General features: G+C 40.3%; 1 protein-coding gene across 2 annotated transcripts in view; it reads left to right on the forward strand.

Moving 5' to 3' along the window:
- Nucleotides 1–27370, forward strand: part of Prkg2 (protein kinase cGMP-dependent 2) — a 106308-nt gene extending 78938 nt beyond the window's left edge. For both annotated transcript variants that reach the window (XM_055594603.1, XM_055594604.1), the window contains exons 15-19: nt 11205–11368; nt 15353–15475; nt 16638–16700; nt 23067–23133; nt 24921–27370. In XM_055594603.1, the coding sequence (XP_055450578.1) occupies nt 11205–11368; nt 15353–15475; nt 16638–16700; nt 23067–23133; nt 24921–25016 (513 nt within the window). In that variant the 3' untranslated portion in view covers nt 25017–27370. The remainder of the gene's footprint in view (nt 1–11204; nt 11369–15352; nt 15476–16637; nt 16701–23066; nt 23134–24920) is intronic.
- The last annotated feature ends 413 nt before the right edge of the window (nt 27371–27783 follow it).

A 27783-nucleotide genomic window follows, 5' to 3' on the forward strand; every position in this document is an offset into this window, starting at 1 on the left:
ACACAGGGACTCCTCTGCCACGTCCCTGTCCTCAGTGGCTCTTGGTAGCCACTTTACTTGTGTATCTTTCATGACTCTAGAGGTAGACCCACATGTGGGGCCCTGCCGAATTTGAGTACCCACTGGAGGTGGAGCCTGGCTCCGTTGAATCACTCTTGCAGAAGCTTCCTTTGCTGTTCCTTCATAGAAGCAGAAAGCACCACAGGCCTTTTCTGCTTACAAGTTGGAGGCTTAGGTGGGTGAGGTCTTGCCCAGAGAAACACCCAGCCTTTGTTCCACTTTATAGGAGGCCTTTCTTTACTCTTCTCATCTCTTTCAGCACAGCCTTGGTTTGAACATTAAATTCCTCATGTTCCTCTTTACTGCAAACAGTACATTTTGTATTTCTTTTCACTTGACTTGCCCTTCTTCATTGTAGAGCAGCATAAGAGCAATTACTAATAACCATGCCACAGAGTCAATATCTGGCTGTCTTGAAATCTTCTTTGCCAAGGAAAGAAATCCAATACTTTTCAATTTAGCCTCAGGTAGATTCTTAGGGCAAGGACAGAAAGCAGCCACATTGTGTGCTAAAATACCACAAGAATAGTCTCTAGCCCTGATGGTAATACTGAGTCTCTCTGAAACTGCTTGGGTTGTGATTTCACAGTCCTCATGGCTGTCAGTATTATTGTCTTCCAGGATCCCGATAGGATGGTTCCTGAAGCCTCACTTATCAAGTTCAACCCCTTTCCCAGTTCTAAGTTCCACAGTCTTCCACATTTCTGCAAAAACAGTATGGACAGGCTGGTCACAGCAATAGCCTACTTCCTGGAGCCGACTTCTGTCTTAGTTACTTTTCTATTGCTGTAATAAAACATCATGACCAAAGTGAGTTATAAAATAAAGAATTTGACTAGGGGTTTACAGTTTCAGAGGGTTAGAGTCGCAACAACGGAGTAAAGGCTTAGTAGCAGAAACAGCTGAGCACTTAATCCACAAATTGGAGGCAAAGAGACTAAAAATGGCGTGATTCTTTTGAAACCTCCAAGCCCACCTCCAGTGATACATCCCTAACAAGGCCATAGCTCCTAATCCTTCTCCAGTAGTTTCCACCAACTAGGACCATCTAGTCAAAGGAATGGTTCTATGGGTGGGTGTTCTCATTCAAACCATGACACTGTTCAAAAGAAAATGAATAAATATTATTATAGTTAAAACAAGCTTTATCTGGTTAGAAGGCCAACTACCAAGTTGTTGGGTAACTTTATACTGTATATGAAATCTTAGTTGTAGATAAAAATATATAAAGTAATCAAAGAAGAAATTTAAAAAATCAGTAATCTTATATTAAAACTATTAATTTCAGGGGCTTTACTTTTTATCTTATACAAATTCCTTACAAAAACAGTAAAAGATTGATTATTCTCACTTTATTTTGTGAAGCTAGTTAATGTAGATTCAACCATTCAAGGAAATCTCCTAAGAAGGGCAAATTAGCATTCCATTTTACTCATGAATCTAGTGTACACATTAAAATTTTAGCAACTGGCCATTGCAACAAAATGCAAATTAGTAACATACATCATACCAGGTTGGATATATTTCAGGAATGTAACAAGAGTTTAACATGAGATGTTCCATGGAAAAAAAGTCTTTGCTTTTCTGGTTCTATGTCTAAAGAACTTGTAAGTTACTACTCTCTCATAACGTAAGGAGCTGATCAGCCGTGCAATATCAGCAGCCCTTCTTGCATCTGCTGTAAGATAGAAATGACAATGTAGGTGTTTCTAAGACCTAGGAGACTGCTACAGGAACAGAGAGGTCACACTGTGAAGGAGCACTCACAATTTTATGACTTTGTCCTACAGAGCTGGGCTTAGCTATCCTTAGGCTTTCTGCAAGGAGCAGAAGAGAGGGGCTGTTGTGACATGAGTCAGTACACTTTATTCTTCCTGATGAGGAATGGCTCAGGGGAAACTGATACCCAGTGCCTACCCGATAGTTATATCAGAGCACAACTGACCTGAAAGAAGAGAAATGCCAACTCTAATTCACTTAAGCTCTTTTGCCTCATGTAGAGGGGGAGGAGTCAGGACAATGTTTGTGAAGTTCAAGGGACAGACTCTAGGCTGACTCAAGGATGGCCCTGTGGAGGTAACATGCCTTTCCTCCTAGGCATCATCACTGTATGAATCAGGACTATTCATAGCAACTCCTTTGGCTCTGTTCTTCATGCCTGGCTCTTAGGTACATATTAGATGGCCTACAAAGCAAAATGTAAGTTGAAGAGGCAACATTAGCATCAGAACTAGGCATCGTGGGGATGTCAGAATTATCAGACAAAAGAATTTAAAACAGCCATGACTGACATGCCAGAGGCTTTATAGGACAAAGCTTACAAGAACAGATGGGTGATGCAAGTAAAGAGATATACATCCTAAAGGAAAAACAAAATAATGCCTGTCATGAGCCTATTAGCAAACTAGGTAAGGCTGAGATTAGAGTCTCTGGATGTGAGGATTATCAGAAAAAAAAATCTTTAAAAGTTAAAGAGACCAAATACTTAAAAACAAACAAACAAAACAAAAGCAGAACACCCAAGGACTGTGTAACTGTGAATGAACCTAAGAAGAGCAGGATGATTTGAGAAGGAAGGGGACAGAAGCAGTGCTCGAAGCAGCAGTGACAAAGAATTTCTCCAGATTTCCGTCAGCTACAAATCCACACAGATGCAAAAGGCTGGAGTTTGCGGTGCCTGCACATCAGGGGAATGGATTGACAATAGTATTTACAAGGATAGAAAAGAAGAGTCGGGGCTATCTTGTTATACTTGTGGATGGCATTGTGTCATTTGAATGTTTGTAAGAAGGCAATGCAGTGTCTGCTTGCAGAACACATGGAATTAGACTAGAAATCAGGAACAGAAAGATAAACTTATCCAGGGTAAACAACACACTCACATGTAATATTCATATGTTTGTTTTCTTGTTGGTGTGATAAAGTACACTGACAAAAGCAACTTAAAAGAGAAAGGTTTATTCTGGCTCACAGTTTGTAGGCTACCGTGGACCATGGTGGGGAGGTCAAGGTAGAAGAAATGGGAACAGATGGTCACATCAGAACCATAAGCAGGAAGCAGAAATCCACACACACATGCTGTCACCCAGTTTGTTCCTGCACATAGATAGTCTAGGACCCCAACCAGGAAAAGATGCCACCCATAAGAGACAGGTCTTACCACAGCAATTAGTGCAATCAAGATAATTCCCACAGGCATGCCCAGAGGCCCATATCCCAGTGGATTATAAATTCTGTCAATTTGACAACACTAACCACCACAATGGGTCAATAAAGAGATCTCACAATAATTTGTTAAATATTTTGATTCAAATAAAAATAAAAACCCAACTTATCATAATTTCTGTAATGTTCCCCAAAGTTTATAGAGAAACATAAAGCATTGAGCACCCATATTATAAAAGGAGAAGGACCAAAAATGAACCATATATATTGCTGACTGAGGGAATACCATCAAAAGACAGAAGCAAAATGTTACATTCAAAGTGACTGAAAGATAATTAAAAATAATCAGTGTAGAAATTATTGCCATTGAAAACAGAAAATTCCCAGAGAAAATTAATCATTTCAAAAACTGATGCTTTGAAGTGATCAATAAAAATCAATGAATCAATGGCTACACAGTAAGAAAAAAAAGAGAGGGCTCACCAATTAGTATTACAAATGAAGCAAAAGTTGTTATTATAGGCTTTGTAGTTACAGAGATGCTAATAAAGAAACTGACCATAGCCCCTAGATTCAATAGCTCAGATGAAATGGACAAATTCTTTAAAATACATACTCTTCCATATTAAATAGGAAGAAATCATAAATGACTCAACGTTTGATAAATGACCAATGGTGAGCTGTAATGCAAAGATAGTTGTTTTTTTTCCCCCCAATGATGCTGAAATATCTGTGTATCTACAACCTAGCCCAAGCAAACCACTCATAGAACCTCTACCTTGCATTAAAATCTAGGTCAAAATCAATCACAGACATAAACATTAGATAATAACTCACTGGACTCCTAAAATATAAAAATAGAGTAACACCTGGATGGCCTCGAGACTGGGAGTAACTTTTTAAATACGTATGAAAGTCTATAATATGTGAGAGGAATAATTGGTAAGCTAGACTTAACTGAAATGAAAAGAAACTGATCTGTTAAAGAAAGGCCAAAGTCCAGAGAAAAAACATCTGATAAGGGACTGTTGTTAAAAAAAAAATGTCCAAACACATTTAAAACAAAATAATAAACGACTTGATTAAAGATAGACTAATGAAATCTATGGACAGCTTACCACACAAAATATTGCAGATGAGAAAGAGACATAAGAGAAATACAAGATCACAGGTCATTGGATAGTTAAACACTACAACAGCACTGCACCATAACGCACATGTTAAAGGGGTTAAGTCTGCAACATGGGAAAGTCCTGAGGAATGTGGGTTGTCGGGATTCTCATTCAGTCCTGGTGGAATGGGAATAGTACAGCTGTTTTGAAAGAGAGTGTGTTCGTATCTTAACAAACTAAACATGCATTGGCCAATCGCACAGTTGTATTCTCTGAACCCACTGGAAAGAGGTAAACACTATGATCACCTGAAGGCCAAGATGTAAATGTTTATGGATTTATTATAATTGCTGAATCTTGGGAAAAAGCAAGATGTCATTCAGTGGGTTTATGGGTTTGTCACAGTGCTGAACTGTGGATTTAAAAAAAAAAAAAGGTAAATCCGGGTAATGGAAAATTATTCAACTCTAAAAACCAAATGAGTTCTTAAATCATGAAAAGATGTGGTGTAAACTTTAAATGATACATTAGTAAGCAAAATAAAGCCATTCTAGAAATGCTTCATGCTGTATTATTTCAACTGCAAGACATCTTGTAAAAGGGAAAACTGTTGGGGACAGTGAAAATATTGTAGGTACTAAGATGCAGGGCTTGGGAGAGGCGTGATCATAGATACTTTAGGACAGTAAAATTATTCAGTATTTTGTATATAATGATAGAAACATAGAATTATATAGTTTTCCAAGCCTACAAAATACATATCAATTGTGAACCCTAGCATAAAGAGGGGACATTTGGGGATGATGTCATGTCAGCGTGGGTTCATCAAGCATACTCTGTCCTGCTGGTATAGGATGTTGATGGTGAGGAAAACTGAGCATGAAGGGAACAGAAAGTTTATGAAGAAACTGTAACATCTCTTTCAGTTTCTCTGGCTGATCTAAGAGAAAATAAAGTCTAAAAACAAATAAAATTAAAAAAATACTCAACAAAGTAAGATAGAAACAATTTTATAATGAACTCAAAAGCTATAGAAAAAAAACAAAACACTACATTAATAGGTTTCTTCATTCATATATGTAAAAAAAAATCTACCTAGAAAAAATTCATTTTATTAATCAGTAAAAGGTACCTAACAAAACCTAGAGTTACCATATACATAACTGCTAAAGTATTAAAAGTATTGTCTTAAAAATCAATGATAAAACTTGGGAACCCCCAGAGACTGTGACACCACAGGAGAACTACACTGAGAAGGGGAAGTGGGCATAAAGATCCCCTAACCTAGATGCCATTTGCAATTGATGCCTGCTGGGAAAGGGCATCAGCCACAATCCAGGGCCTGAGAATCCTTGGCCAATACAAAACAGACTCCCTGTTTGTTGTTTGTACTCTTTGGTTTGGTTTGTTGTTTTTTTAATTTCTTTTTTTGTTTTACTTTCTCGTTTTTGTTTTTTGTTTTGTTTTGTTTTGTTGAGAGAGGAAGGGGAAATATGAACTTGAGTGGGTACAGAGGTAAGAGGATCTGGGAAGAGTTGGGGGAGTGGAAAGGATGTAATCAAATTATAGAATGTAAAAAAAAAATAAAAAGTTTTAAATTCATTGCTGTGTACACTTCTATTAACCATTATACTGGATGTTCTACCTCATGCAGTAAGATGCAAATATGTTTTAAAGATACATTGAAAAGTCACACCATAACATCAGATTGGATGATTCATTGTATAAGAATTCAAATTCTATAAAAGCAGGCATAAAATTAAATGGAGAATTTAAAGTATGGTTGCAGGATGTCTTGGTACATAGTCTATTTTAAAGTAACCAAAACCAGAGTAAATAGGAATGCAAATGCCATTTACAAAAATGTGAAAATAGAATGTACCTAGGACCAAGTGTAATGAAAACTTTAACAGCCTTACTGTGAAACTTGCAAAGTTTTCTAGAAAGACATTAACAAGATCTAAATTAATAGATGATGTGGCTCATTCCCTCTTCCGGGCAAAGCTAGGCAATGTCTCTCCACCCTCTTTCTGGGTCATTGTGACCAAGTGACATGGCCGCAGCTCCCAAAGTAATGGCGATGCTTTTCATACCACTCACAGATCTGGCTTACAAATGTTCTGGGAAGTGGGTCTCTGCAGCCTTTCTGGCTTGTTGCCAACAAACACAGACAACCAGAGTTAGCAGAGCCATAAAATCTGAAGTCTGTGTCCCTGAATCACCACCTGAAGATCTACTTACCTCGAAAGTAAATCCATTATATGAGTAAGAATTAATGTACAGTTAAAACTGTATTATCTTCTTGGATCTATTTTTGTAGTATATAGCATTACTTATCCCAACGCAGACAGCTACATCATGTTTAAAAGCGGGAAGACTCCTCATCCTGAGGTATCGGTACTTTATCTAGGGCCCTGCTACACTTCTAAAGAAATTTCTTTTCCACCAGAGGTTTTTGTGATGCTTGGCAAGCTAAGGCTAGAAATTTGGGTTAGAAATTAGCACTCAGAATAGCCAAATGAGGCCAACTAAGGAAACGAAGGTAGGAAGAAATTGCCTCCTCCGTTATGTCAGGTGACTGTTGCCAGATTCTCACTAGCAGAGAAAGTCCAAGCTGGAACTGTAGTGGTTTTGTCCTCACAAAGAGTAAACCCTTGTTAATTAAATGGTGTCATAGTGCTCTGCAGGCCCAAACAGACAGCACTATTCAGGAAATGCACCATCATGGGTTTGAGTGAAAAAAAAATCATGTTGCCCAAAATGGTTGTAAGGTTGATCTACAGATTAAAAAAACTAGACATTGTATCATATTTGTGATATCAGATATGTGGTAAAGTTGGAAATGAAGGAGGACAATTGACGGATGTGTGCGTAAGAGCGTGGGCGGTCGCCTGGCTATGGAAAGAACACTGGGCAGGACTTCCATCCGAGTGAATAGAGCACAGGAGCCTTCCGATTCTCATGCGTTTTTACGTATCGAGAATTTCCTAATGTGAAATATGAGAACAATCATGGGCTCCAACCATCTTCTGCTGACACAGCAATGCTAGCTCACTTACTAGGCAAGCATTGAGCTTGTCCATCAATACGCCTAGCACACACGGCTCCTTCTCCTTTAAGTATCTTCTGTCTTATATTTTACCTGTCGTGAAAGGCTTCTCTTTAAAATGCTGGATGGAGTCTTATATCAAGCAAGTGTGCATAGTGGCTTTTATTACCACAGAATATCTTATAGACTGACTTTAACAGTCAATCTACCTCTTTTTTTTTCAATAAGTGCAAGTTGAATACCTGCCTCATTCCAAATACAGTCTACTACAAAAATGGCTTTGTGAGTATGAGACTCTTCCCAAAGAGCTGGGTTTAGTGATGCAGTTAGAACCTGAGACCCAGAGGCATGTGATCATGAGGTATGAACAGTGACACAGAACCTGAAAGGAGAGGGACATAGACTCTGTGACTCAGGGAAGGCGTCAAGGAGATGACGCTGTGAGATAAGCCTCATGGCATTTTCCTAGTGTGCCTGTGTGAGTAAAATTCTTCAATTTGTCTTTTCCTGCTTGGTACTCTGTTTCAGTGAGTCACTCTGCCCCATCTAGAAGGGGCAGGTTCATAAAAGGCTCCTCTGCTCCTACGTCAGCCTCTCCCCCTGTCACTCCAGGGAAAGCACTATTGCTATCCATTAGAGAAGGATGCTAAATCAGCTATGGGAGTTGGCAGAAAGACAGATCCCATTTTATCTCGTCTAGCCTGAGGTAAAGACAGTGCTCTATACATATCACGTAAATACGTTTTTGGAATGTTGTCTCCATGAGTCATCTGTCTTAATTAGATTGTTCACCTTGTACTGTTTTTATGTGACTGATTCAATATCTTAGAATTTTACTATCTTAGAGAGAAACTTACGAGGGAAAGGATATTGTTACTGGACACCAGCTCTAAGAAGACATGTGCTGATTTTTTTTTTCTCTGAACAATGCAGCCACAGCCCTAGGTTTAGAAGCGTCTCAGATCCTTTTAGTTTACTTCAACGATTAGAAATATCCTTGAAAGCTCTCACCTCAATGTAAGCCACCCTTAGCAGTGGAAGTTTAATTCAGGCAGTTAAGAAACTGTGTATAGCTTTTCAAGAGCTCCCCCAAAGCCTCGTTTTTCTCGCAGAAAATGAAAATAAAGGGAGAGGGTCTCGGCCCTTGAGGACATACATCATCACACCCTTTCCTCCGAAGGTCTTTCTATGGTTCACAAACCCATGGAGACCTGTATGCCTCCATCTACCGTGGCCCTGTCACACTGACTCTGAAAGATTTTGAAATGAGCACCAGTGTTTGCATCTTGGGCTTTTGTGCTGTCTCTTCCTCCTGGGGAAGGGCCCTCCCCCCTTCTCAGATGTTTGTGGAACTTTCTTATGTCATTCAGATTTCTGTTCAAATCTGCTCAAATGCTACCTCGTTGAAGTGTGATTTCTGGGTGTCCTTATGTCAAGAGCAATTCATCCTGCTCTCTGCACTAACTCTTCTGTATCCTTCTCTACAACATGTCTTATCCCATGACAACATATCATCATTATAATACATTTCCATGATTTTTTTCTTCCTTTCAATATAAACTCATTGAGAACTGGAGTTTTGTATGTGTGCTGGTACCTGGAACAGAATGATGTTCATTGAGAGTCATTGCATAAAGGAAAGAGGAACTTGCCTTTCTGCCTCCTAGAGTGGGAAAGGCTCCTCCATGTAGCCATGGTACTGAGTCGGGATGTGGTTAGGAAAGCTTGCTTCTTACAGAACATGCATGGAACATGACACAGACTATCTGGCATCATCTACACTAGTGACACAACTGTGGGTAGCTTTGAATGCCAATGTATTCTAGCCAAGTGTAGTAGATCAAAGTTGGTATGAACCAAGTAGATAAAATAAGTGATACAATTTTATAAATCTTCGAATGTTAATATAATTATTACCACCTCATCATGCAAATATGCAAATATTGCAAGAGCATACTGGGATTTAAATTAAAATATATTATTTTTAAAATTAGAATAGCACTTTTATGTAGCCAGTGAACTTCCAGTAATTCTTAAAAGGAAAATTAAATGCAATTAAAAAACAGTCTGGAAGCTGTTATAAACCAACAAAGTACAAAGTTTCTGTATATGCATGTGTACAATTGCATCTATAATCACTGCTTTCTTGCCTCTTAAATTTCAGTCTTTATAAAATTAGTTAGGACTTTTATTATTGTTTCTTTCTCTCAGGAATATGTAGATACTCTCATCTCAGCTAGTTACAGAGTTTAATTTTATAATATTCTCAGCCATTCTCTCAGATTTAATCTTTGTGAGTCATGCTGTGTAGATAAAGGCAAACAGGAAAACCCCACTTTGAATTGGGTTATTTGAATTCCTTTTTTTTTTTTTTTTTTCCAAGAGAAAAACCTTTGCTACTATGGAATAAGTACAAAAGGGTCTCAGAAAAAGAGAGTCTAAGAGACTTCTTCAAGGGAAAACAAATGCTTTACGCATGAATATTTGAACAAACAAATGAGTTAGATATTTTAGTGTCTGACTCCCACTTTTCAAAATGGGGGCTTATTTTGATGTTAACTTGATCTATTTTAAAGCATGGATTGTTGAGATAGTATTGAAATTATCCACATGCAATGAAGCTATTAAACCGGGCATGGTAAGCACAGAAGCAATTTCTACGCCTGTTACCTGAGGGAGGTAGAAGAAAGTTAAAGTGAAATTAGCTCACATTACAAATGAATGGGTACATGCTCACCTCCCCTGTGCAAAGGAGCCAGCTGTTGTTCGGCAGGGATGGATTTCATTTATGCACACTGCCTCATGGGAGGGGGCATGCTGCCTCTCTGGCCTCCTGTTTTGTTTGTTCTGCAAAGTTCATTGAGTAAAAGTTTGGAGAAGTGAGAGGCACCTTCTAAAAGGCAGAGGAGGGGAGAGCTTGACCCCTTATTGTGCGAGAATTCCTAACCCCTGGTCAGGGACAACCTCAGTTGTTACCTTCCAGTACTTCCCGCACACGCCCAGCTGTTTCTCCTTAATGTTCTGGGGTGTTAGCTCTTTTCCTTTTAGTGTCTGGCTCCCACTTTTACAAGTTTATGCTTTCTTCCCCGTTGCGTATCACAGGGTGTCATACAGGCAGCGAATGCGTATGTTGTCCCAGGACTCTGAGCGTCTCACTGTCAGCTCCATGTGATAAGCATGGAGCAGAATCTAAGCCAGAGTCGGTGCTGACTCTACATTTTCAAAATAAGTTAGGTAATAATCTTCCACCCACGTCATTAGTGGGGATCGGAAGTGTTCCGAGATGACAGCAAACGCGGGGAGATGCTGCTGGCTTTGCCCTGGGTTGCCGGAATAGAGGGTGGGTACGCACTGTACGCAGTGTTCGCAGCTGGAGAACAGGCTGAGGTTCTGGTCTCTCTTCTTAGCCACAGACTCTTTCCCAAACTCTCAGCTTTGCTGTTATTTTAATTCTTGGAGGAGTTTTCCAGGCACCTGTTTCTATTATTTCCCCCTTCTCTCTTTAACCCATCAGATAAGCCAGTGAATTAACATATGCCTCAGCACTGTTTGCTGGGAGCGTAAGAATGAATCTGAATTGTCTTCAAGTGTAATGAGGCACATAGGACTGAGCTTTCAACAGCTGAATGATACATGATCTACAGAGGAATGTCTGAGAAGGTGCGTGCGTTCGCGTGTGTATGCTCATGCATGTGTGTGTATGTGTGCGTGTGTTGAAGGGAAGTTTGGGCTTGTATGAAAACTCTTAGAGTTAGCAGAAAACTTAAAAGCAGTGTAAGTTTTATAACACCTTCAGTTCTCTTTGCTGTCCTGTCCAGGTTGACTTTGGATTTGCTAAGAAGATCGGCTCTGGGCAGAAAACGTGGACTTTCTGTGGGACTCCAGAGTACGTGGCTCCCGAGGTCATTCTCAACAAAGGACATGATTTCAGTGTGGACTTCTGGTCTCTGGGAATTCTAGTCTACGAGCTCCTCACGGGCAAGTAAGTGTGAGCCGTCCCAGCCTCATCTACAGGGGAAAACAATTCACTAATGATAAAATTACAAAATTCAAAGTTTAACCATCTTTTAAGGGTGTTGCGTTTTCCTCTGTACATTTCCTCTGCACATTGTTCCAAAAACAGTGCTTGAATAGAAACTTTAAAGTATAGATAAAAGATTCAGAAAGCTAAAGCAAAGGAATATAGGATTCTTATAGTTTACCTAAAGTGGTAAGTTTCATTGTTAAGGGTAGCACATTCAGTGTGTGACAGTTTGATAATCCAGGAACAGAAACAATGAAAAGGTTGGACTTGTTAGAATTTCTATCTTTTTAAATAAATGATGAAAGCTGTTTTCCTAGTTCAGTAAAATTCCTTGATCAATCGAACTAAATTTAGCTAGATTCTGCCATCTTTCCCAGATGCCATTAACCAGAAATGCTAGAAGAAAGCTACAATGCTGATTTTAAATTTTAAATCCCCTGACAAATCGTTTCCAGGGTGCTAATGAACAGAGTCAAGACACACCATTAATGGTTTCAGCAGTTAAGAGTGTATTGTCACCCCCCCCCAATGATGAAAACATGGGATTAATGAACCTTCAGTCCTAAATATTTAACACGGTAGAGTGTGAGTGTTTACCCACAGATGCATATACATGCTCCACATTAGTAAAATACTTCACTGAGTCCAAAGCACTTATACATACAATCTGGTTTAGTTTTCCTGCCCTCGTGTGGGAGATCAGGTAGGGATTTTTATTTTTATTTTATGATTCAAGTTTTTGATTATTTTATGATTTAAAATTTACAAGTTAGACAGCTAGGTCAAGAAGCTATCTCCCTGAGATCAGTAATTTGATCCCAGGCCTCTGGCTCTCCCTGTGACGTACTTTCCATGACACAGGCATGCTTTATGACCCTTTATAGCCAATTGTGCTCAACATTAGTTTTAGAGAGATTTACACTTAGAATTGCCTAAGCAATACTGAAACGGGCCCACTAGTGGGGACGTAAATTTCAACACACATATGACAAAACAATTTCATATTTTATAGCTTTCTTGCATTGCTTGCTTTTTCACAGTAAAGACTTAAACGGAGCTTTACACATTCTGAAGAAATGTTCTACTACTGAGCTTTGATCGTCTTAAAGGTCTTAAATACTGCAAGCCTCAATGTTAAATAAGAATGTTAAAATGTCTGTGTTTCACAACTTTGTCCATATAATACCGGGGAAACAGATAATTAAATCTGTATTTTATCTGAATCACTATTCATTATCTATAGCCATGTTCAAATATTCATCATTTTGGAAGTGGATGGAAGAGTGGAAAATTTCCAGGTAGTCACTGAGAAAGACAAGTTGTTTAAGATGTGAAGAGCCCTGGGTTGTTTCAAACATTTTCTCTCCTCATCTTAGGGATTTTTAGGGGCTAGGTAATGACATGGTGGTTCTTGGAGCTGCTGGAAAATACATGTGTCAGTCTTTGTCACCTGGAAATTGTGTCATGTACAGTAGCAAAACAAAATAAATTGTGGAAATGAGGAGGGAGTGAGAACACAGCAGCTTAGAATTGCTAAGGTGGCCTTGAGCTGTCATAAAGCACTCAGGACTATACTCTGCCAGAAGTTTCCAGGGCAGGGCAGAAGGAAAGTCCACTTTTAATTGCCTGATCTAGAGAGTTACAGGGTGTCAGGGAAAATGAAAAGAAGAGGGAAAAAGGGGGAGAAGAAAGGGAATAAAGAAGAGAACATGGTGAAATGTTGTAAAATGTTTCCACATGGATGTATCTGTGTGTGTATACTGAAGCTGAAACACTGACGACGACTTTGTCCTCCTTATTTTTTTTCACACAAGAAGCATAAGTTACTGGAAACTTGATGCATTACCTTTGCTTTGTTTTATTTTATTGTGCCGAAGGTGAATACTATTGGTTTCCAAAAGGCACAAGCATGGTTGATATACAACAGAGCAGCCAGATCATGTTTAATTTTCAAAATTTAAATGGCGTACTAGACCAGACAGGAGAGTGTTTTAGACATTGAAGTGACATATGGATTAAAATGTTACCCAGCTTTGGTGGCTACATCTCTACCAGTTCTTATCCAGTAGTACATTCCTTCAAATATTCTCTTTGGTGCTGTCCAGAACCCCCTTTCTCCCTCCTTATCCTACACTGATAGCTCTTTCTCTGTCTTCATTTTAGATTTTTCTCACTTTTCTGGTAGCTTAACATTGGACCAGTCAGTCCTTGGCCTCTTTTTCACCTAACACTCATAGGATCATATCCTCAAGTCCTGTGGCCATAAACCTTATGAAATGGCCCCAAATCACACTTCTTCAGTGCTCTTACTCAATGCTAGGCTCATAAAGCCAACGACCTACCTACCAGTTCCCCATGGTTCTGGGACATGACCACAATTACTTCCCCTGTAACTAGCTGTGCCAGTGATGAGTCAGTCAGCTTTCCATCACTGCAGCGAAATACCTGTGATCATTTATGAGTAAGAAAAGATTTATTCTCGTTCCTATTTTCAGCCTATGGCTCCTTGACCCTGCAGACTTGGGAGCATGGCACAGTATGACAGGAGCATGTGACAAAGGTGTCTGTCCCATGTGATGCACACAGAACACGAAGAGGAAGACATGAGCTTCCCAATATTCCAGGCAAGGCCATCTCCCCAGTGGCCTAAATTCCCTCCAGCATGCCTCATTCTTAAAAGCTCCATTGCTTCCCCATTGGGAGACAACAGACAGCATGGGGCTCAGGCCTCTGGGGGATAGCCCAGATCCAAACTGTAGCACTCACCCCTACCCTAGTTTGTCTCTTTACGGACAATAGCTCCATGCTGTGGTTGCTCAGGCCATCATTCTTGAATCCCTTGGTCCATCAGTGCATTCACTGCATTAGCAAATCCTATTACCTTTATCATCAGCCTCAGCTCAGGCTCTGTAGCAAAATTCTGTAAGCTGGATGGCATTTTTTTAAAGGTCATTTATTTCTCGCAATTTGGGAGGCTGGAAGCCTCAGCAAAAGCAGTGGGTTTTAGTGAGGAGTCTTTTCTCGTTGCAGACCTCTGACTTCTTATGGGATCCTGACTAGGAAGAAGATGGACAGCCAGCATGCTGTCTCAGAAGGCCACCAAGCCTATTGACTGATGGCCTCACCCCTAACCTAATTAGCTTCATCACCTCCCATGTACCAGCACTTCAACGTATGTGGTTTCAGCACACATACTTGACAAAGGGACATAATTAGTATGTTCCGTGGTCTAGTAGAGCCCTGTCTATATCACCACCTTCAGCACTGCTTCCCACAGCCAGCCTCCCTTACTGTACTTTATTTCTTGTAAAAAAAAGCGGACTGGAGTTGCTATAAGTTCCACTATTGACTCAGATCCATCCCCAGATTCTTCCCGTAACCCACTGGATACGTATGATGCTGTTATAATCTCTCGCAGCCCTTGAGGCTTACTCACTCACACTGCCCACTCCCACCCACTCCCGACACATCCCTTTCCACTTCCTGTTTCAGAACAAGACAACTGTGTGTCTCACCCACTCCCTCTGTCCGCTCAGATTTCTTCTCTTTTGTCAGCTTAGAAAGGAGGCTTTTCCTACTCACTGTCTTAAAAACGAAAAAAAAGAAACTCACACCCACCACCCTCCCCCTCTGCCTTGTCATTTAGCTTTCTTTTGGTGTTTATCACCACTTGACACGTTACCTGTGTGTATCATTGCAGCGATGGGATATTGGTGAAAGGTTTTTTTTGTTTTTTGTTTTTTGTTTTTTGTTTTTTTGTTTTTTGTTTTTTTTTTGTCCCTACAATATATTCAAATCTGCTGTAGAGTAACTAACAACAGAGGAGGGGATTAGAGAGACAGGAAGGAGGAGGAACAGAAGTAGGAAAATTAGAATTGAACTCTGTTGCAGAAGTTTCCCAAACTCTCGTTGAAGTATGGTCCTGTTTTGCATCTTCTCCAGCCCTCCCTTTTCTGGGATAGACCAGATGATGACCTACAATTTGATTCTCAAAGGAATTGAAAAAATGGATTTCCCCAGAAAGATAACAAGGCGACCTGAGGATTTGATCCGAAGGCTTTGCAGGTGAGAACGACCATCAGCGACACCTAGTGCCGGGGGAAGTGTGAAGGTTTCCTTGCACCTCCTGTGCAGTGTGTAGATGCTTCACAATTGCGTTTGTGTGTTCACTACCTGAAGGTTGCTGTTATAACTGAAGAACATTTTTAAATTAAGAAAAAGTGAAAGTGGTGTGTGTGTTGACTGAATGTATGTCTGTGCACAGGCGCATACCTTGTGCCCTCAGAGGCTAGAAGATGTCACCACATTTGGAGCTGGAGTTGTAGACTGTTTAGAGCTGTCTTGTGGGTGCTGGGGAGCCAACCCAGGGCCTTTGGGAGAGCAGCAAGTTCCATTAAGCACTGAACCATCTCAATAGCACCTTAGTATTCTTCTTTTCTTTTTAAAGGTTTTCAAGAAAAGATTTCTTTCTTTTTATTTTATTTGTATGGGTATTTACTCACATGAATGTCTACGCACCATGTGCATGCCTGGTGGCCACAGAGGTTAGAGAGAGCATTGTGTCTCCTGGGGCTGGAGTTGCAGACAGCTGTGAGCTGCCATGTGGGCAATGGAACTTGGACTTGCGTCCTCTGGGAGAATACTTAGTGTTCTTACCCTGTGAGCTGTCCCTCCCGTCTTTACGAATTGTATTTCTCCAGTCTTCTTTTAAAGTATTTTAGCCTTCTACTTACTATTGAAGGCATCATCTGTCACAAAAATATCCGAGAGTTCCAGACTTTGTTTTGTTTTGTTTAAACTCCAGTGTGCTCCTGCACCCCTCCTTTGAAGAAAATTTTGAAGGATTTAAATTTAGTGAATCTAGAATATCAAACCTAGTTTGGGAGTAGGAATTGCAAGTAGGAATACCTACACACGTCTAAGATTGCAGCTTAGGTGGAAATGCAAGTCTAAAGCATTTCTCAGTTTTTCTTGGCAGTTTGCAAGCTAGTGTTTGTTCAGCATCTATCCACAGCTCACTTAAAGAACTGAAGGATGTATCCAGACACTTAGCTGTGGCTTCTCCATGGAAGGGCCATGGCTTTGTTCTCTCCTTATACTCGAGCTTCTGACCCACAGGAGAATCTGATGAAAGTTACTGTGTGAATGAACTTAAAAACAAACATTACCTTTTTATCTAAACTACTCAGGTGTTGTTATTTTAAACTTCTTTCATAAATTATTTCAGGCAAAATCCAACAGAAAGGCTGGGGAATCTGAAGAATGGGATCAACGACATTAAGAAACACAGGTACTGATTTTCTTTGTCATTGAGATAAACGTGGAAACATAGAGACCAACCAGGTGTCTGAGTTAGGCTTTCTATTCCTGTGACAAATACCACGGCCGAAAGCAACTTGTGAAGGAAATGGTTTATTTCGTCTTACAGTTTGTAGCCCATCAGCCAGGGAGGTCAAGGCATGAACATGGAGACAGGATCTGATGCAGAGGTCACGGAGGAGGGCTGCTGACTGGCTTGTCCACAGGCCAGTCTGGTGGGAACATTTTCCCACTTGAGGTTCCCTCGTCCCAAATGACCCTATTTTGTATCAAGCTGACATATAAGCTACCAGCACATGAAGAGATCATGACAGGTTCTCTCAGAAGACTGCCATGTTCACTTTAAGCTTTCCTGCCGGGTGTTTTCCTGTCCAGATTGCCAAGCTCACTTGGGTTCACTCGTACAGGAGGGGCAATGGTTTGCTAAGGCTCCGGCTAGATAGCAATCTCATAATGTTTGGGGCTTCTGGATCATGTTTTGGATAGTATTAATTGCTTTCTGGGCAGTTCAGGAGGTCACATCTCCAGGGCCAGAGGAATGACTCAGGTCATTTAAAAGTAATTGAAGTCCTGCAGCTCTAGTCTTTGGCTTGACATGTGTGCCTAGGAGGGAGGGGTCCAGCGCCGGTGTCCTTAAAAACTGCTAATGCCTAAATCGCTCCCCACAGAAGACATATCCTGACCTCTTAAAACCTTTCTGCAGTGAATGATGAGTGAAGTACTCTCTTAAGATGGCAGGCTGTGGCTGTGAAGCACACCGCCCAACACCAGGGGAGTAGTCGACTGTGGTACTTATTACCTATGGCGTTGGATAGTTTTAGGTTGTTAAATCTTTTTTTTTATTTAATATGTTTTCAAATTACATTCCTTTCTGTCAGTATTTGATTTATCATAAGTCACCCCTGTTCTTGTTCGCTTTTAACTAATGTTACATATTCATTTAAAATACCATTTCCTTTCAATATTTCTTTAAGTTCTTGAACCTTAATTTTCTTCTCTGTTGAAACACAGCAGTTTTCACAGACCCATAATAGTGAGTCATTCTCATGGCTGATCTAGCATTTCCCTTTAATAGTTTTTAGACCCTGATAACTTCCTTGACATTCCCTCTAATTTGATTAAATATTCAAATGTAGCACTTTAAGCCACTAAGATGTATGCTTTTTAAATCAATCCTTGGCAAGTCCTGGGATTTTCACCATGTTTCCATTTTGCTTACAATTTGCAGACAGAAAATACCATGTGTATTTTTTTTTATGGCCTCACACATAAATGTGAGGAATTAATTATTGTAAGCCTTTGAATATGCTGGCGTGTCCACTTTCAAAAATTAAAAACATCTCTAATGTTTTATTCTTGTCAGACTGAGGGGTGGGTTTCTGTGTGCGTGTGCTGGGAATCCAGATAATATCTAGAGTTCCATGCATGCTAAACACAGGCATTACCACCGAGCCACACCTCACGCTGGTATTTATCAATACTCTGCTGCTATTTGTCACTGAGGAATTAGTGGAACATCAGCAGCATCAAGGCAAAAGGAGGTATGTGGCTGCTGACTGTTCTCTTCAACAGCAGCTGCAAAATGAGTAAATAAATAAGTAAATAAATAAAGCCTAAGCTGCCAGTTGTGCTGTGTGAATTCATGATTCCCCCTTGCAATAAGACCTTATGTTCACGATTGTGTAATCAAGCTCCCCCATGGGATGAATAAGAAAGAAAGGGCAGGAGGGAGAGAACCAGGAAAGAGGGAGACATAGGACAGGCTCGTTTGGAACTTTATAGACCTTAAAGTGCTTTAATCCTTCATTCTTTATCATCCTTTGGGTTGCCTTCAATTGCAAGGCTCATTATTTGACTTACAACCCAGTTTATCTTCTCCTCGCACCTCATGCTTTCTCATTATAAATGACACATAGACACACCATTCCCATCTGGCAGGTGTTCCACCAATTACAGTGATTCCTGTTATGTTGTCCCTCTCCTTCTCGTTAAGGCATCGTCAAGCTTTGCTCTGGGATGGTCAGAAAGCAGAAGTGACCGTAATTGCTGAGAGGCTCCAGCCTTCCCTCTGTGCTCTCATTTCCCTGAGGCTCATTCAGAAGGTGGTGGGGTGCTGGAGTGGTGGGGTAGGCGCGCACATCCGTGCTGTGGCTTGCTTTCCTTCCAGCAAGCTGCTTCTGTCATGCACAGCTTCAGAGTCAGTGTGCAGGGGACAGCTGACAAGAGACAACAGGTTGCATACTGTTCTCCCAAGTAACGAACAGAATTTCATCTTATTTTTCTCTTCTCCTGGCTCTTTTTTTAAGCTATCAAGCCAGGGTGTGTGAGCGGGAGTCTATGTGTAGATCAGCAGGGGTCTCATATCAGACCTCCAATATGTTAGATATTTACATTATGATTTGCAACAGTAGAGAAATTACAGTTTTGAAGTAGCAACAAAAATAATTTTTTGGTTGGGGGGGTCACAGGAACATGAGGAACTGTATTAAAGGGTTGCAGCCTTAGAAAGGTTGAGAAAAGCTGTTCTAGATAAAAGGTTCTTTAAACTTTGTACAAATCTCCCAAGTCCGTAGCTTGCTTTCTTACTACCCAGTATATTAAAATTTAACAACATTCTTTTAGGGGATGGAGGGATGGCTCAGTGGTTAAGAACACAGAGCAGTCTTGCAGTCTTAGGACATGAGCTCAATTCCCAGCACCTATGTCAGCAACCTCTAAGTCTTGCTCCAGGGGATATGACACTCTTCTCTGGCCTCCTCACTGAGCATCTGTATTCAGCTGCGCGTGCACACACACACACACACACACGCGCGCACACACACGCGTGCGCACACACACACACACAAAATAAAGTAAATCTTTTAAAATAATTTAATGTTTGTATTAGATTTTCCTTCTTCTCTGGAAAGCAAAATCAAATTTTAAAAGAAAACTTTTCATTCTAGCTTTGTATTTGAAAATAAGTACGCCTAAGCGTAGCGTCTATTATGTGAAATTTGCCTAGTTTGTGCAATCTTTATTAAATCACCTGTGCTCCCTTGTTTATTTGCTAACCTAGAAATGAGGTGTCAATCTTTGCTCCCAAGGAGAGAGAGAGTTTTAAAGGAAGGCTGGTGGATGTGGGTGGATGGAGTTAATGCGTTTCCTGATAGGAGGAGAAACCAAATACCTTCCCGTTACCTTTGAGAACAGCTTCTACAAATCTGGAAGCAAGCAGTTCCTGTTCTGTCTGTCGGCGTTAGTACAGCTGTGCTGAACGCTACTCACATAAGAGTGTGTGCTGGCACTGGCATTGCATAAAATGCCACCTGTCTCAAAACACTGGGATTAAATGAGTGGCCACTCACACGAAGTGAATGTCATTGTTAGTCGAATTGCAGCGAGCACTCTTAAAAAAACAAATGCAAGGCTATTTTCTTCAGTAGAACAAAAGTGATGGTTTCTGTTAATATGTCCAGAGGTCTTGGCTAGAGAGCATTGTGCTTTATGCTGAGCGGTTCCTTCATTTGGTGGCAAAAGAGGATCCTGCAGAAAGAAATGTGTACCCAGAAAAGTCTGAGGAGAAAGCCCCATTCAAGTGCCAAGACTGATGGGAGTGTCAGGGAGAAACCCTGTGTCTTTAACACAGGGACAGGCAGATATCGGTTTACACTGTTGTCTGATTCCTGCTCTTACCTAGAGTTGTAGGAGATTCTATCAAAATGGCATCTAAAGTGCAACACACTAGCTCCCGTTCCGTTGCTGAGCTTAGACTTGGATTGGGAGATCCTGTGTAGGATTGAACCAAAACTAACTCTGGAGTGAGGCGAGGCTGTGAAAGGAGGGATGGCCTGGCGTTGGTGTGGCTGACAGATGATGGTGACAGATGCTGAAGGTCTCCTGCCTTTAGTCACCACCGCTTGCTGCATTCTGGCCCTGTGGTCATTCTCTAGAGGACCGCAGTTACCTTTTTGATAACCCGGTCATGTTTTCCCTCAGCATTTGGTAATGGCTTTCTATCACACCAAATAGAGTTTACTGTGCCCCAAACCTTAACGAAGCACCCTAACAAGCATTTCACCATTTCTTTGGCATCTTTTGCCATTTTTATTTTTAAGGTTTACTTTTTATTTTTTTAATCATGCTTTTTTTTTATTAATTCTTTGAGAATTCCATGCAATGGATTTTGATCAAATTCACCCCTTCACTACTCCCCTCAAACCTACCCTCTCCACTCTAAACTCTTTACCCATTCAGCTTTGAATTTTCTTCATTTGCTTTTAAAGCCCATCAACTCCAATGTGTGTTTCCCAGCTTCTCTTGGTAGGGCCTGCCACAGAAGTATGGCTGACCTAAGGGGCTGACACTCTTAAAGAAAACTGACTCCCTGTCCACCAGCAGCTATCACTTGGCAATAGCTCAGCTCCTCAGTTGGTGGTAGGATTTCTTGCCTCCCTCCCACCCCCATGCTGGACTCTGTCTGGCTTTGGTGCACACAGATCTTCTGCTTACAGTCACAGTCGCTGTGGGTTTCATATGTACAAGTGCCCTGTTGTACTCTTTCCTTGAAGTCATTCACTGCTTCTCTTCTTAATGATCTTTCCAACTCCGCATATCTCCCCCTAATCCTGACTTTTTTTGCATTTTTGCATGTCAGCTGATTTCTTCCTTTCCATCTGGGAGGTCCTTACCAAAGAACTTTCCATGACTCCTCTCTTTTCTTCATCTTTTAAATACTAACCCAGTTCAAAGCAGCCCTTCCGAACTTGCCCCCATTCCAATACCATCTAGCACTCTATTCTCTTTCCTCTTCCTAACACTTGTTAGTGTCTAAGTTTAAATTAAGCATTTGTGCTATTTACTTATCTTTTTTTACCACCTTACCTTAACTTTTTTCCATACATGTCTGGAACAACTTCTCTTTTCCTGTTTACCGCCTGTCCCACTAACCAGTGATTAACAGAGGGAGGGTAGCACTGCTCCATGTTCTTGGTCGGATCCTGAGAACAGAGCAGACTGTCTTCAGGAGAGGTGGAGACCTCCAGATGTCTGGTACTGCACATATACAGAAGAGAGGATTCACCTCCTTAGACTAATGATACAATCCCATGGATAAAGGAAATCCTAGCTGCCTGTTTGTCTTGATATTCCCACGGGCAACTCACTGTAGCGCAGTGTCTTGTTGGAACTTCTTAGATACGAGATGAGGAGGGAATTGAAACAGACTGCAGTGTATTCTGCAGAAAGCAGGGGATGAAAAACATTCCCAAGGACCTATTTCCTCCAAAGCAAAGGAGAGAAGTGGACTGAATTGGAGAAGAACCAGGGTCAAAGGATGGGTTTTGTTGTGGTAGGAGTTAAGCCGTTTCTATGTCATGACCTAGCAGGCAGTGACAGTGCATGGACTGAAGAACTGCAGCAGCAAGCCAGAGATGATGGAACCAAGCGTGTAGTAGAGAAACTTTGGCCTTAGTGAGAAGATAAGGCAGCCCATTTATGGTACAGGACAGAAGGCATACAGGGATGGGTGCGGATGGGCTGTGGGGAGCTTGTGAATGATTTTTCCCTTATTATGGGCCTTTGGTGGTTTGTTTGGTTGGTTTGGTTTCACGTCATATCTCTCAGTGAATTAAGGATGAAGGGTAGGATCTAAAGCCCTGGTTCTCAACCTGTGGTTATGACCCCCTGGGGTCAAATGACTCTTGCACAGGGGTTGCCTAGGACCATTAGAAAATACAGGTATTTACATTAAAAATCATAGCAGTAGTAAAATTACAGTTATGAAGTAGCAACGGCATAGTTTTGCGGTTGAGGGGGTCACCACAGCATGAGGAACTGTGCGAAAGGGTCACAGTGTTAGGGAGGTTGAGAACCAGTGGATCGCTCTGTGGTTAAGACCTCGATTCAGTTCCAAGTGCCCACACGGAAGTTCACAGTCATCTAAAACTTCCTGTGCAAGGGAATTTGACACCATCTTCTGACCCCTAGATACGCAAATGCAGACAGGCAAACAACACACAGATGCACAAACAAATAAACAAAAACAAAACAAAAATCATGTAGACATATAATAAATGGATCACATACCGATGGGAAGGAAGTCCTGGAAGCCTGGAGAGATGATACACAGTCATGAACCAAAGTGTGAAAGAGACATCTCTAGGATGGTTGCTATGTGATATGAATTTCATGGGTTGAACATGAAATGAGTCAAAACAACTCCATCCCTACTAACTCTCAGCTGCTTGCAGCAGCATTTTTGGGGGCAGGGAGTGACAAAATGGATGGACAAATATACCCTAACATGCTAATCATATATTATGTGGATAATATCCTCCATATTTTTCTCATTTTTTAGGTGGTTAAACGGTTTTAACTGGGAGGGACTGAAAGCACGGAACCTTCCATCACCTTTGAGGAGAGAGGTATTTGCTGGGACCAGTTTTCAAAGTCAGATTTTGTGAGGGAGGAGGGAAGGCAAGAGGGAGGGAAGGAGAGAAAGAGAGGGAGAGACAGAGAGAGTACACACGTCCTGGAATACTTCTAATTAGGTGAGTTTGTCTGAATACTTGTGATAGAGAGACTTAAATAGTATTGCCGGGGCTGGAGAGTGGGCTCAGTTGGTAAAATGCCAAACACACAAGCATGAAGACCCAGAGCTTGTGCGCCTATAATCCTAAGGCTGGGAGACAGACAGAAGGCTCATTGGAACTCACCAGTAAGGGATTCCTATGGGAACCAGTGAGAGACCGTGTATCGAAATGTAAGGTAGGCACCTGACATCAGCCTCTGGCATCCACAGACATGTTCCCACATGTGCTGTGTGCAGGTACGCCCACATATGCACGTACAAGAACACATACGCTAGAGAGCACACATAAATCAAAGCAGTGCTGTCTATCTGATGAACACTAAGGTCACCTCTCAGGAATTAATTATATGCTATTATATGCTAAACTTAGTTTCACCCAAATCCCAGAGTTGTTGGAGGTACTCAGGGTACACAGGTAATAAATAAAATATGTTATTCATTACTGTAAGACAGTTGTAAGATAGTAGCCCTCTGCTGCTAAAGTGTAATTATACATGCTGCTAAAATGGAATTATAACTACATCTGAAAGAAATACTGGTATTATTACCGAAATAGAAAAATAAAATACAGCACATTTAAAGAATGATGAAAAATGACGGTTAATCATAAAACTTTTCCATTAGAAAAGGAGACTTTTATAGGTAAAACAGAATGAAAAAGGAAGAATAAGAATTTTAATATTGGTGTTTGAGTGTGAGTTTTCTAAATGACCAATAGATATCAAATCTCCTTCTTTTCTATTTAAAGTATAGTGAGTGTAGGCCAAGAAATTAGGCAGTGTCACATTTTATTTTTTGTGACTATGACAGACTAGAAATTCCATTCTCAACAACAATTTAACTTTCGTGAAAACTTGCGATGTGTGGGTGTGCCATCGAAGGAAGACACAGACCTTCCACAATTCCTCCAGGCAGCACTCATAAGTTTAGCAGAACCCTTAGATCTTGATAGACTTCTCCCAGGTCATGTGATGTTCCACTGTCTTTCAGCCTAGCCTTTGCAATATTGTGTGCCCTTGCCACAGCAGTGGCAATCCCAGGAGCTGTCCCCAGACCCCTCACACACCGTAATAAACCACAATACCACCACAATGCTTTCTCCTCTGACTGTTTAATTAGGTGTTCTGTAATTTAAGTAAAGAATTTCAAACCATCTGGTGACAAAATAGTTTAATACCACAGTCATTTAATTTTCCTAATGACATTTCAATGTCACTAAGATTTTGGATTGTCCATTTGCTTACTATTTTGCATAGTTTAGAGGGATAAGCTAACTGTCCAGATTCAATATTGGTAAGAAGCTTGAATGTAAGAGGAACCCTGATAAAGATTGGTATTTAAAAGACCATTTGTTTTGAAAACGTTCCTTAATTGATAAAGGAAGATAGATAGTACTTACTTCACCTTTTCTTTAGAAAAATAGTTCCTCATGTTGGGTAGCTCCTGATAAGCATAACCAACAACAAAATCAAGTGCTTCTACTGTGATGACATCACTCTCCTGAGACTCATAGGGAGTGTGTGAGAGGTTCCAGGTGAAGGCAGCACGCAGCTAGAGCTAGCTTTACCTGGATGTGCTGGCATGCTTGGTCATGACCTTGTTCTATCCTTCCTCCATTAGCTCAGTGGCCCCATAGACCACAGCTACTTTGACAAGTACCCTCCTGAAAAGGGCGTGCCTCCGGATGAGATGTCAGGCTGGGACAAAGACTTCTGACAGAAGGAAACTGGTGACATGCCACAGAAGAGGACTGTGAGGATCAATAACACAATGCTGGTTGTTCCAGAAGATCATTAGGGAAAAGAACCCCCCCTGCTAGTCAGGGAAGGAGCGTGGCTACATGTGGTTCTGAACGGGAACATCTCCCTGAGATGCTGTGAAATTATCCCTGTACTCCATTCTGTAATTGTTTCAGATGTCATACGCTTCCCCTCACCTTTCCATGACCTGCTCCATTTTTGATGACATAACATACTTTCCTCTGAAATACGTTGCTCCCTCCAAATCATACTCTCCTGCCTAGAATCCTAATAAAAGTTAATAAGGCTTTTGCTTTTGAGCACCTAAGTCACCCGCAGAGAAGGAAGAATATGAACAACTTTAGAAGAATCTCCAGGACTCAACAGACACCAGGGATATATTGTGATGTCTTCAAGTGGTGTTTTCCAGACATCTTGAGTAGTTAATAGAAGATCATGAATTTAAATTTGTTTCAGCCTAAAAATACACTAAATTATTTTTCTGATGCTATCTAGGAAAAAGATTTGCATATTAGTTAGTGATGCAAGTTGTTAAAGAAAGCCAGTCAATCAAATCAGATAATTACATTGTTCTTAATAACTTAGAAAAAAAGAAGCAAAACTTTCCTTTTCCTTTGGCCAGTGATACCTCTGAGGCTTCCCAAAAACTTTGTTAAAAACAATTTAGAAAGTGTGGCTAAATGATGGATTTTTGAGAAGTTTTTACCTTATGTTTAAAAATATATATTTTTGCTACCAAAGTAGAAAATATGGTGGCCTAAAATACTAAGGATATTTCCTTCCCACAAAAGACAAAGCATAATAAATGCTGATAGCTAATATTGTTGACTCTTTCTAACTCTGAGATATTTTGTTCCATACTATGGTTACTGCTACTGATAAACCCAAAGTATAGTAAGATCATGTTTAATTTTCAATGAGAAGCCCATTGACAAATTTGAGATTTGTAGTCTCTGTAGAGGTAATGGCTTTGCTTGAAGCCCTTCGAGTTATGTATGTAATTATAACACAAGCTACTCTGGAAGTGGTGTGATTTTTGAAGTAAAGGGAACACCCAGAATCTGGCTTTTGCTGTTTCCTATTGGCAATCTTCCAAATTAGAAGTGAACAGAAGAGTAGCAAGTGCACTGGACACCAATTCCTGAGGGCTTTTCTGGTGTTGGTAGGTGTTGAGCAAAATCACTTCCTCCCCCCCTTCCAAAATGATGACAAATGTCTCCCTATCTTTGTAATCTGGCAGAACAGAGATGGCATCCTGATTCCTGTATCATTCAAGCTTCTGATTGTATTTTTATATGATAATGTTCTACCAGAAAAGCAAGTTTCACCCACTCCATACACACATTTTCATTCTTTAGAGAAAGTCAGCTGTCTGACTGCTGAAGATTTAAGCCAGATAAGCAAGACCCAGAATAAGAAAGTGCATCCTTAAGAAATTATATTTACACATTTAGAGTCCTTTTGCTGAACCAAAGAGTTTTGTTTCTTGGGGTAGATTTTTAAAGATTATGTATTGTATATAGAAAAGCCATTTTTAATAGGATTAATATAACATGCTTACAGAATTTCTAAAGTCTAAAAATACCTTGTTTGCATTTGGTTTGTATGTACTATATGTTTTCCATGTATATATTTTATAATTACCAACATATACAGGCAAAAAACTGATATATTGGGTGGCCATTAGGACTGTACAGTTATTAATGTTCACAAGAATGTTCCAGGATTGTGATTGAAAAGAATAAGCCCTACATATCTAAAGTTAAACCACAACTTAGATGTTAATCTTTCCTGTGAGTGGCCATATCAGATACAATTTCCACACATGATTTAATATGTTTCATTTATAAAGATGAAGATATGTGGGACTGTATTATCGTTTAATCTCAACTTGATTTCTAGCTCAGTGACCTTGGAAAAATGATTTGCCTTTGGGTACCAGTTTCTCACTTGTATAATAATGGTAAAGTGATACCCACAGACACATCTTTACCTGGCACCTGTGAAATGATCCTTGCTGCATAGATGGATAGATGGGAGCTACCGTCACTATCTCTGTTGAAATTAAAGCGGCCTTAATAACCATTTAGTTCTGAGCCATGTGTGTCAATGGTGTCTCTCTGCAGAATTGTTGTGTTAAGTCAAATCTCTGAAGTAAAGGTGGTTGATCAAACTTTGGCCAATGAGAAGCATTAATCATCACCCAAATGAAGTGCTCTGCTGGACTGACCTACATTTAAAATTGATGAATTAAAGATATGAATGTGCACATGCACACAAACAGACAAGGACGGACAGTTATCCCCTATAAATGAAAAGCCACAGTATTTTTAACTATTAAATCATTTCTAACTTCCATTTTCTAGAATGTAATATCAATTTTTCATTCATCAGATTTTTCCATATGGGGTCAAATTTTTATCATCGCAGTTTTTTAATTTTCACGTAAGTATTAACGTCTGAGGGATGGAAAAATAAAGAAAAGAGAAAGATGAGGCCTAGATTTTCATGAGTTTAGTAATTCATCACATCCTTGGTCATCTGCAACTTCCAAACGTATAGTTAAATCTTGAAACATTAGTACTGCTACTAGAAGGTCACAGAGAATAACCACTTAAAAAGATGTGTATGTGTTTCTTTTGACGTCATAATAAATCCAGATCCTTGTTGCCAGATACCATGCTAGGAGCACTTCCGTCCGCCAGCTCACTCACGTAAGATTC

This window comes from Psammomys obesus, unplaced genomic scaffold (genome assembly GCF_907164565.1).
Source record: "Psammomys obesus unplaced genomic scaffold, mPsaObe1.curated_primary_1811, whole genome shotgun sequence".
NCBI lineage: Eukaryota > Metazoa > Chordata > Mammalia > Rodentia > Muridae > Psammomys > Psammomys obesus.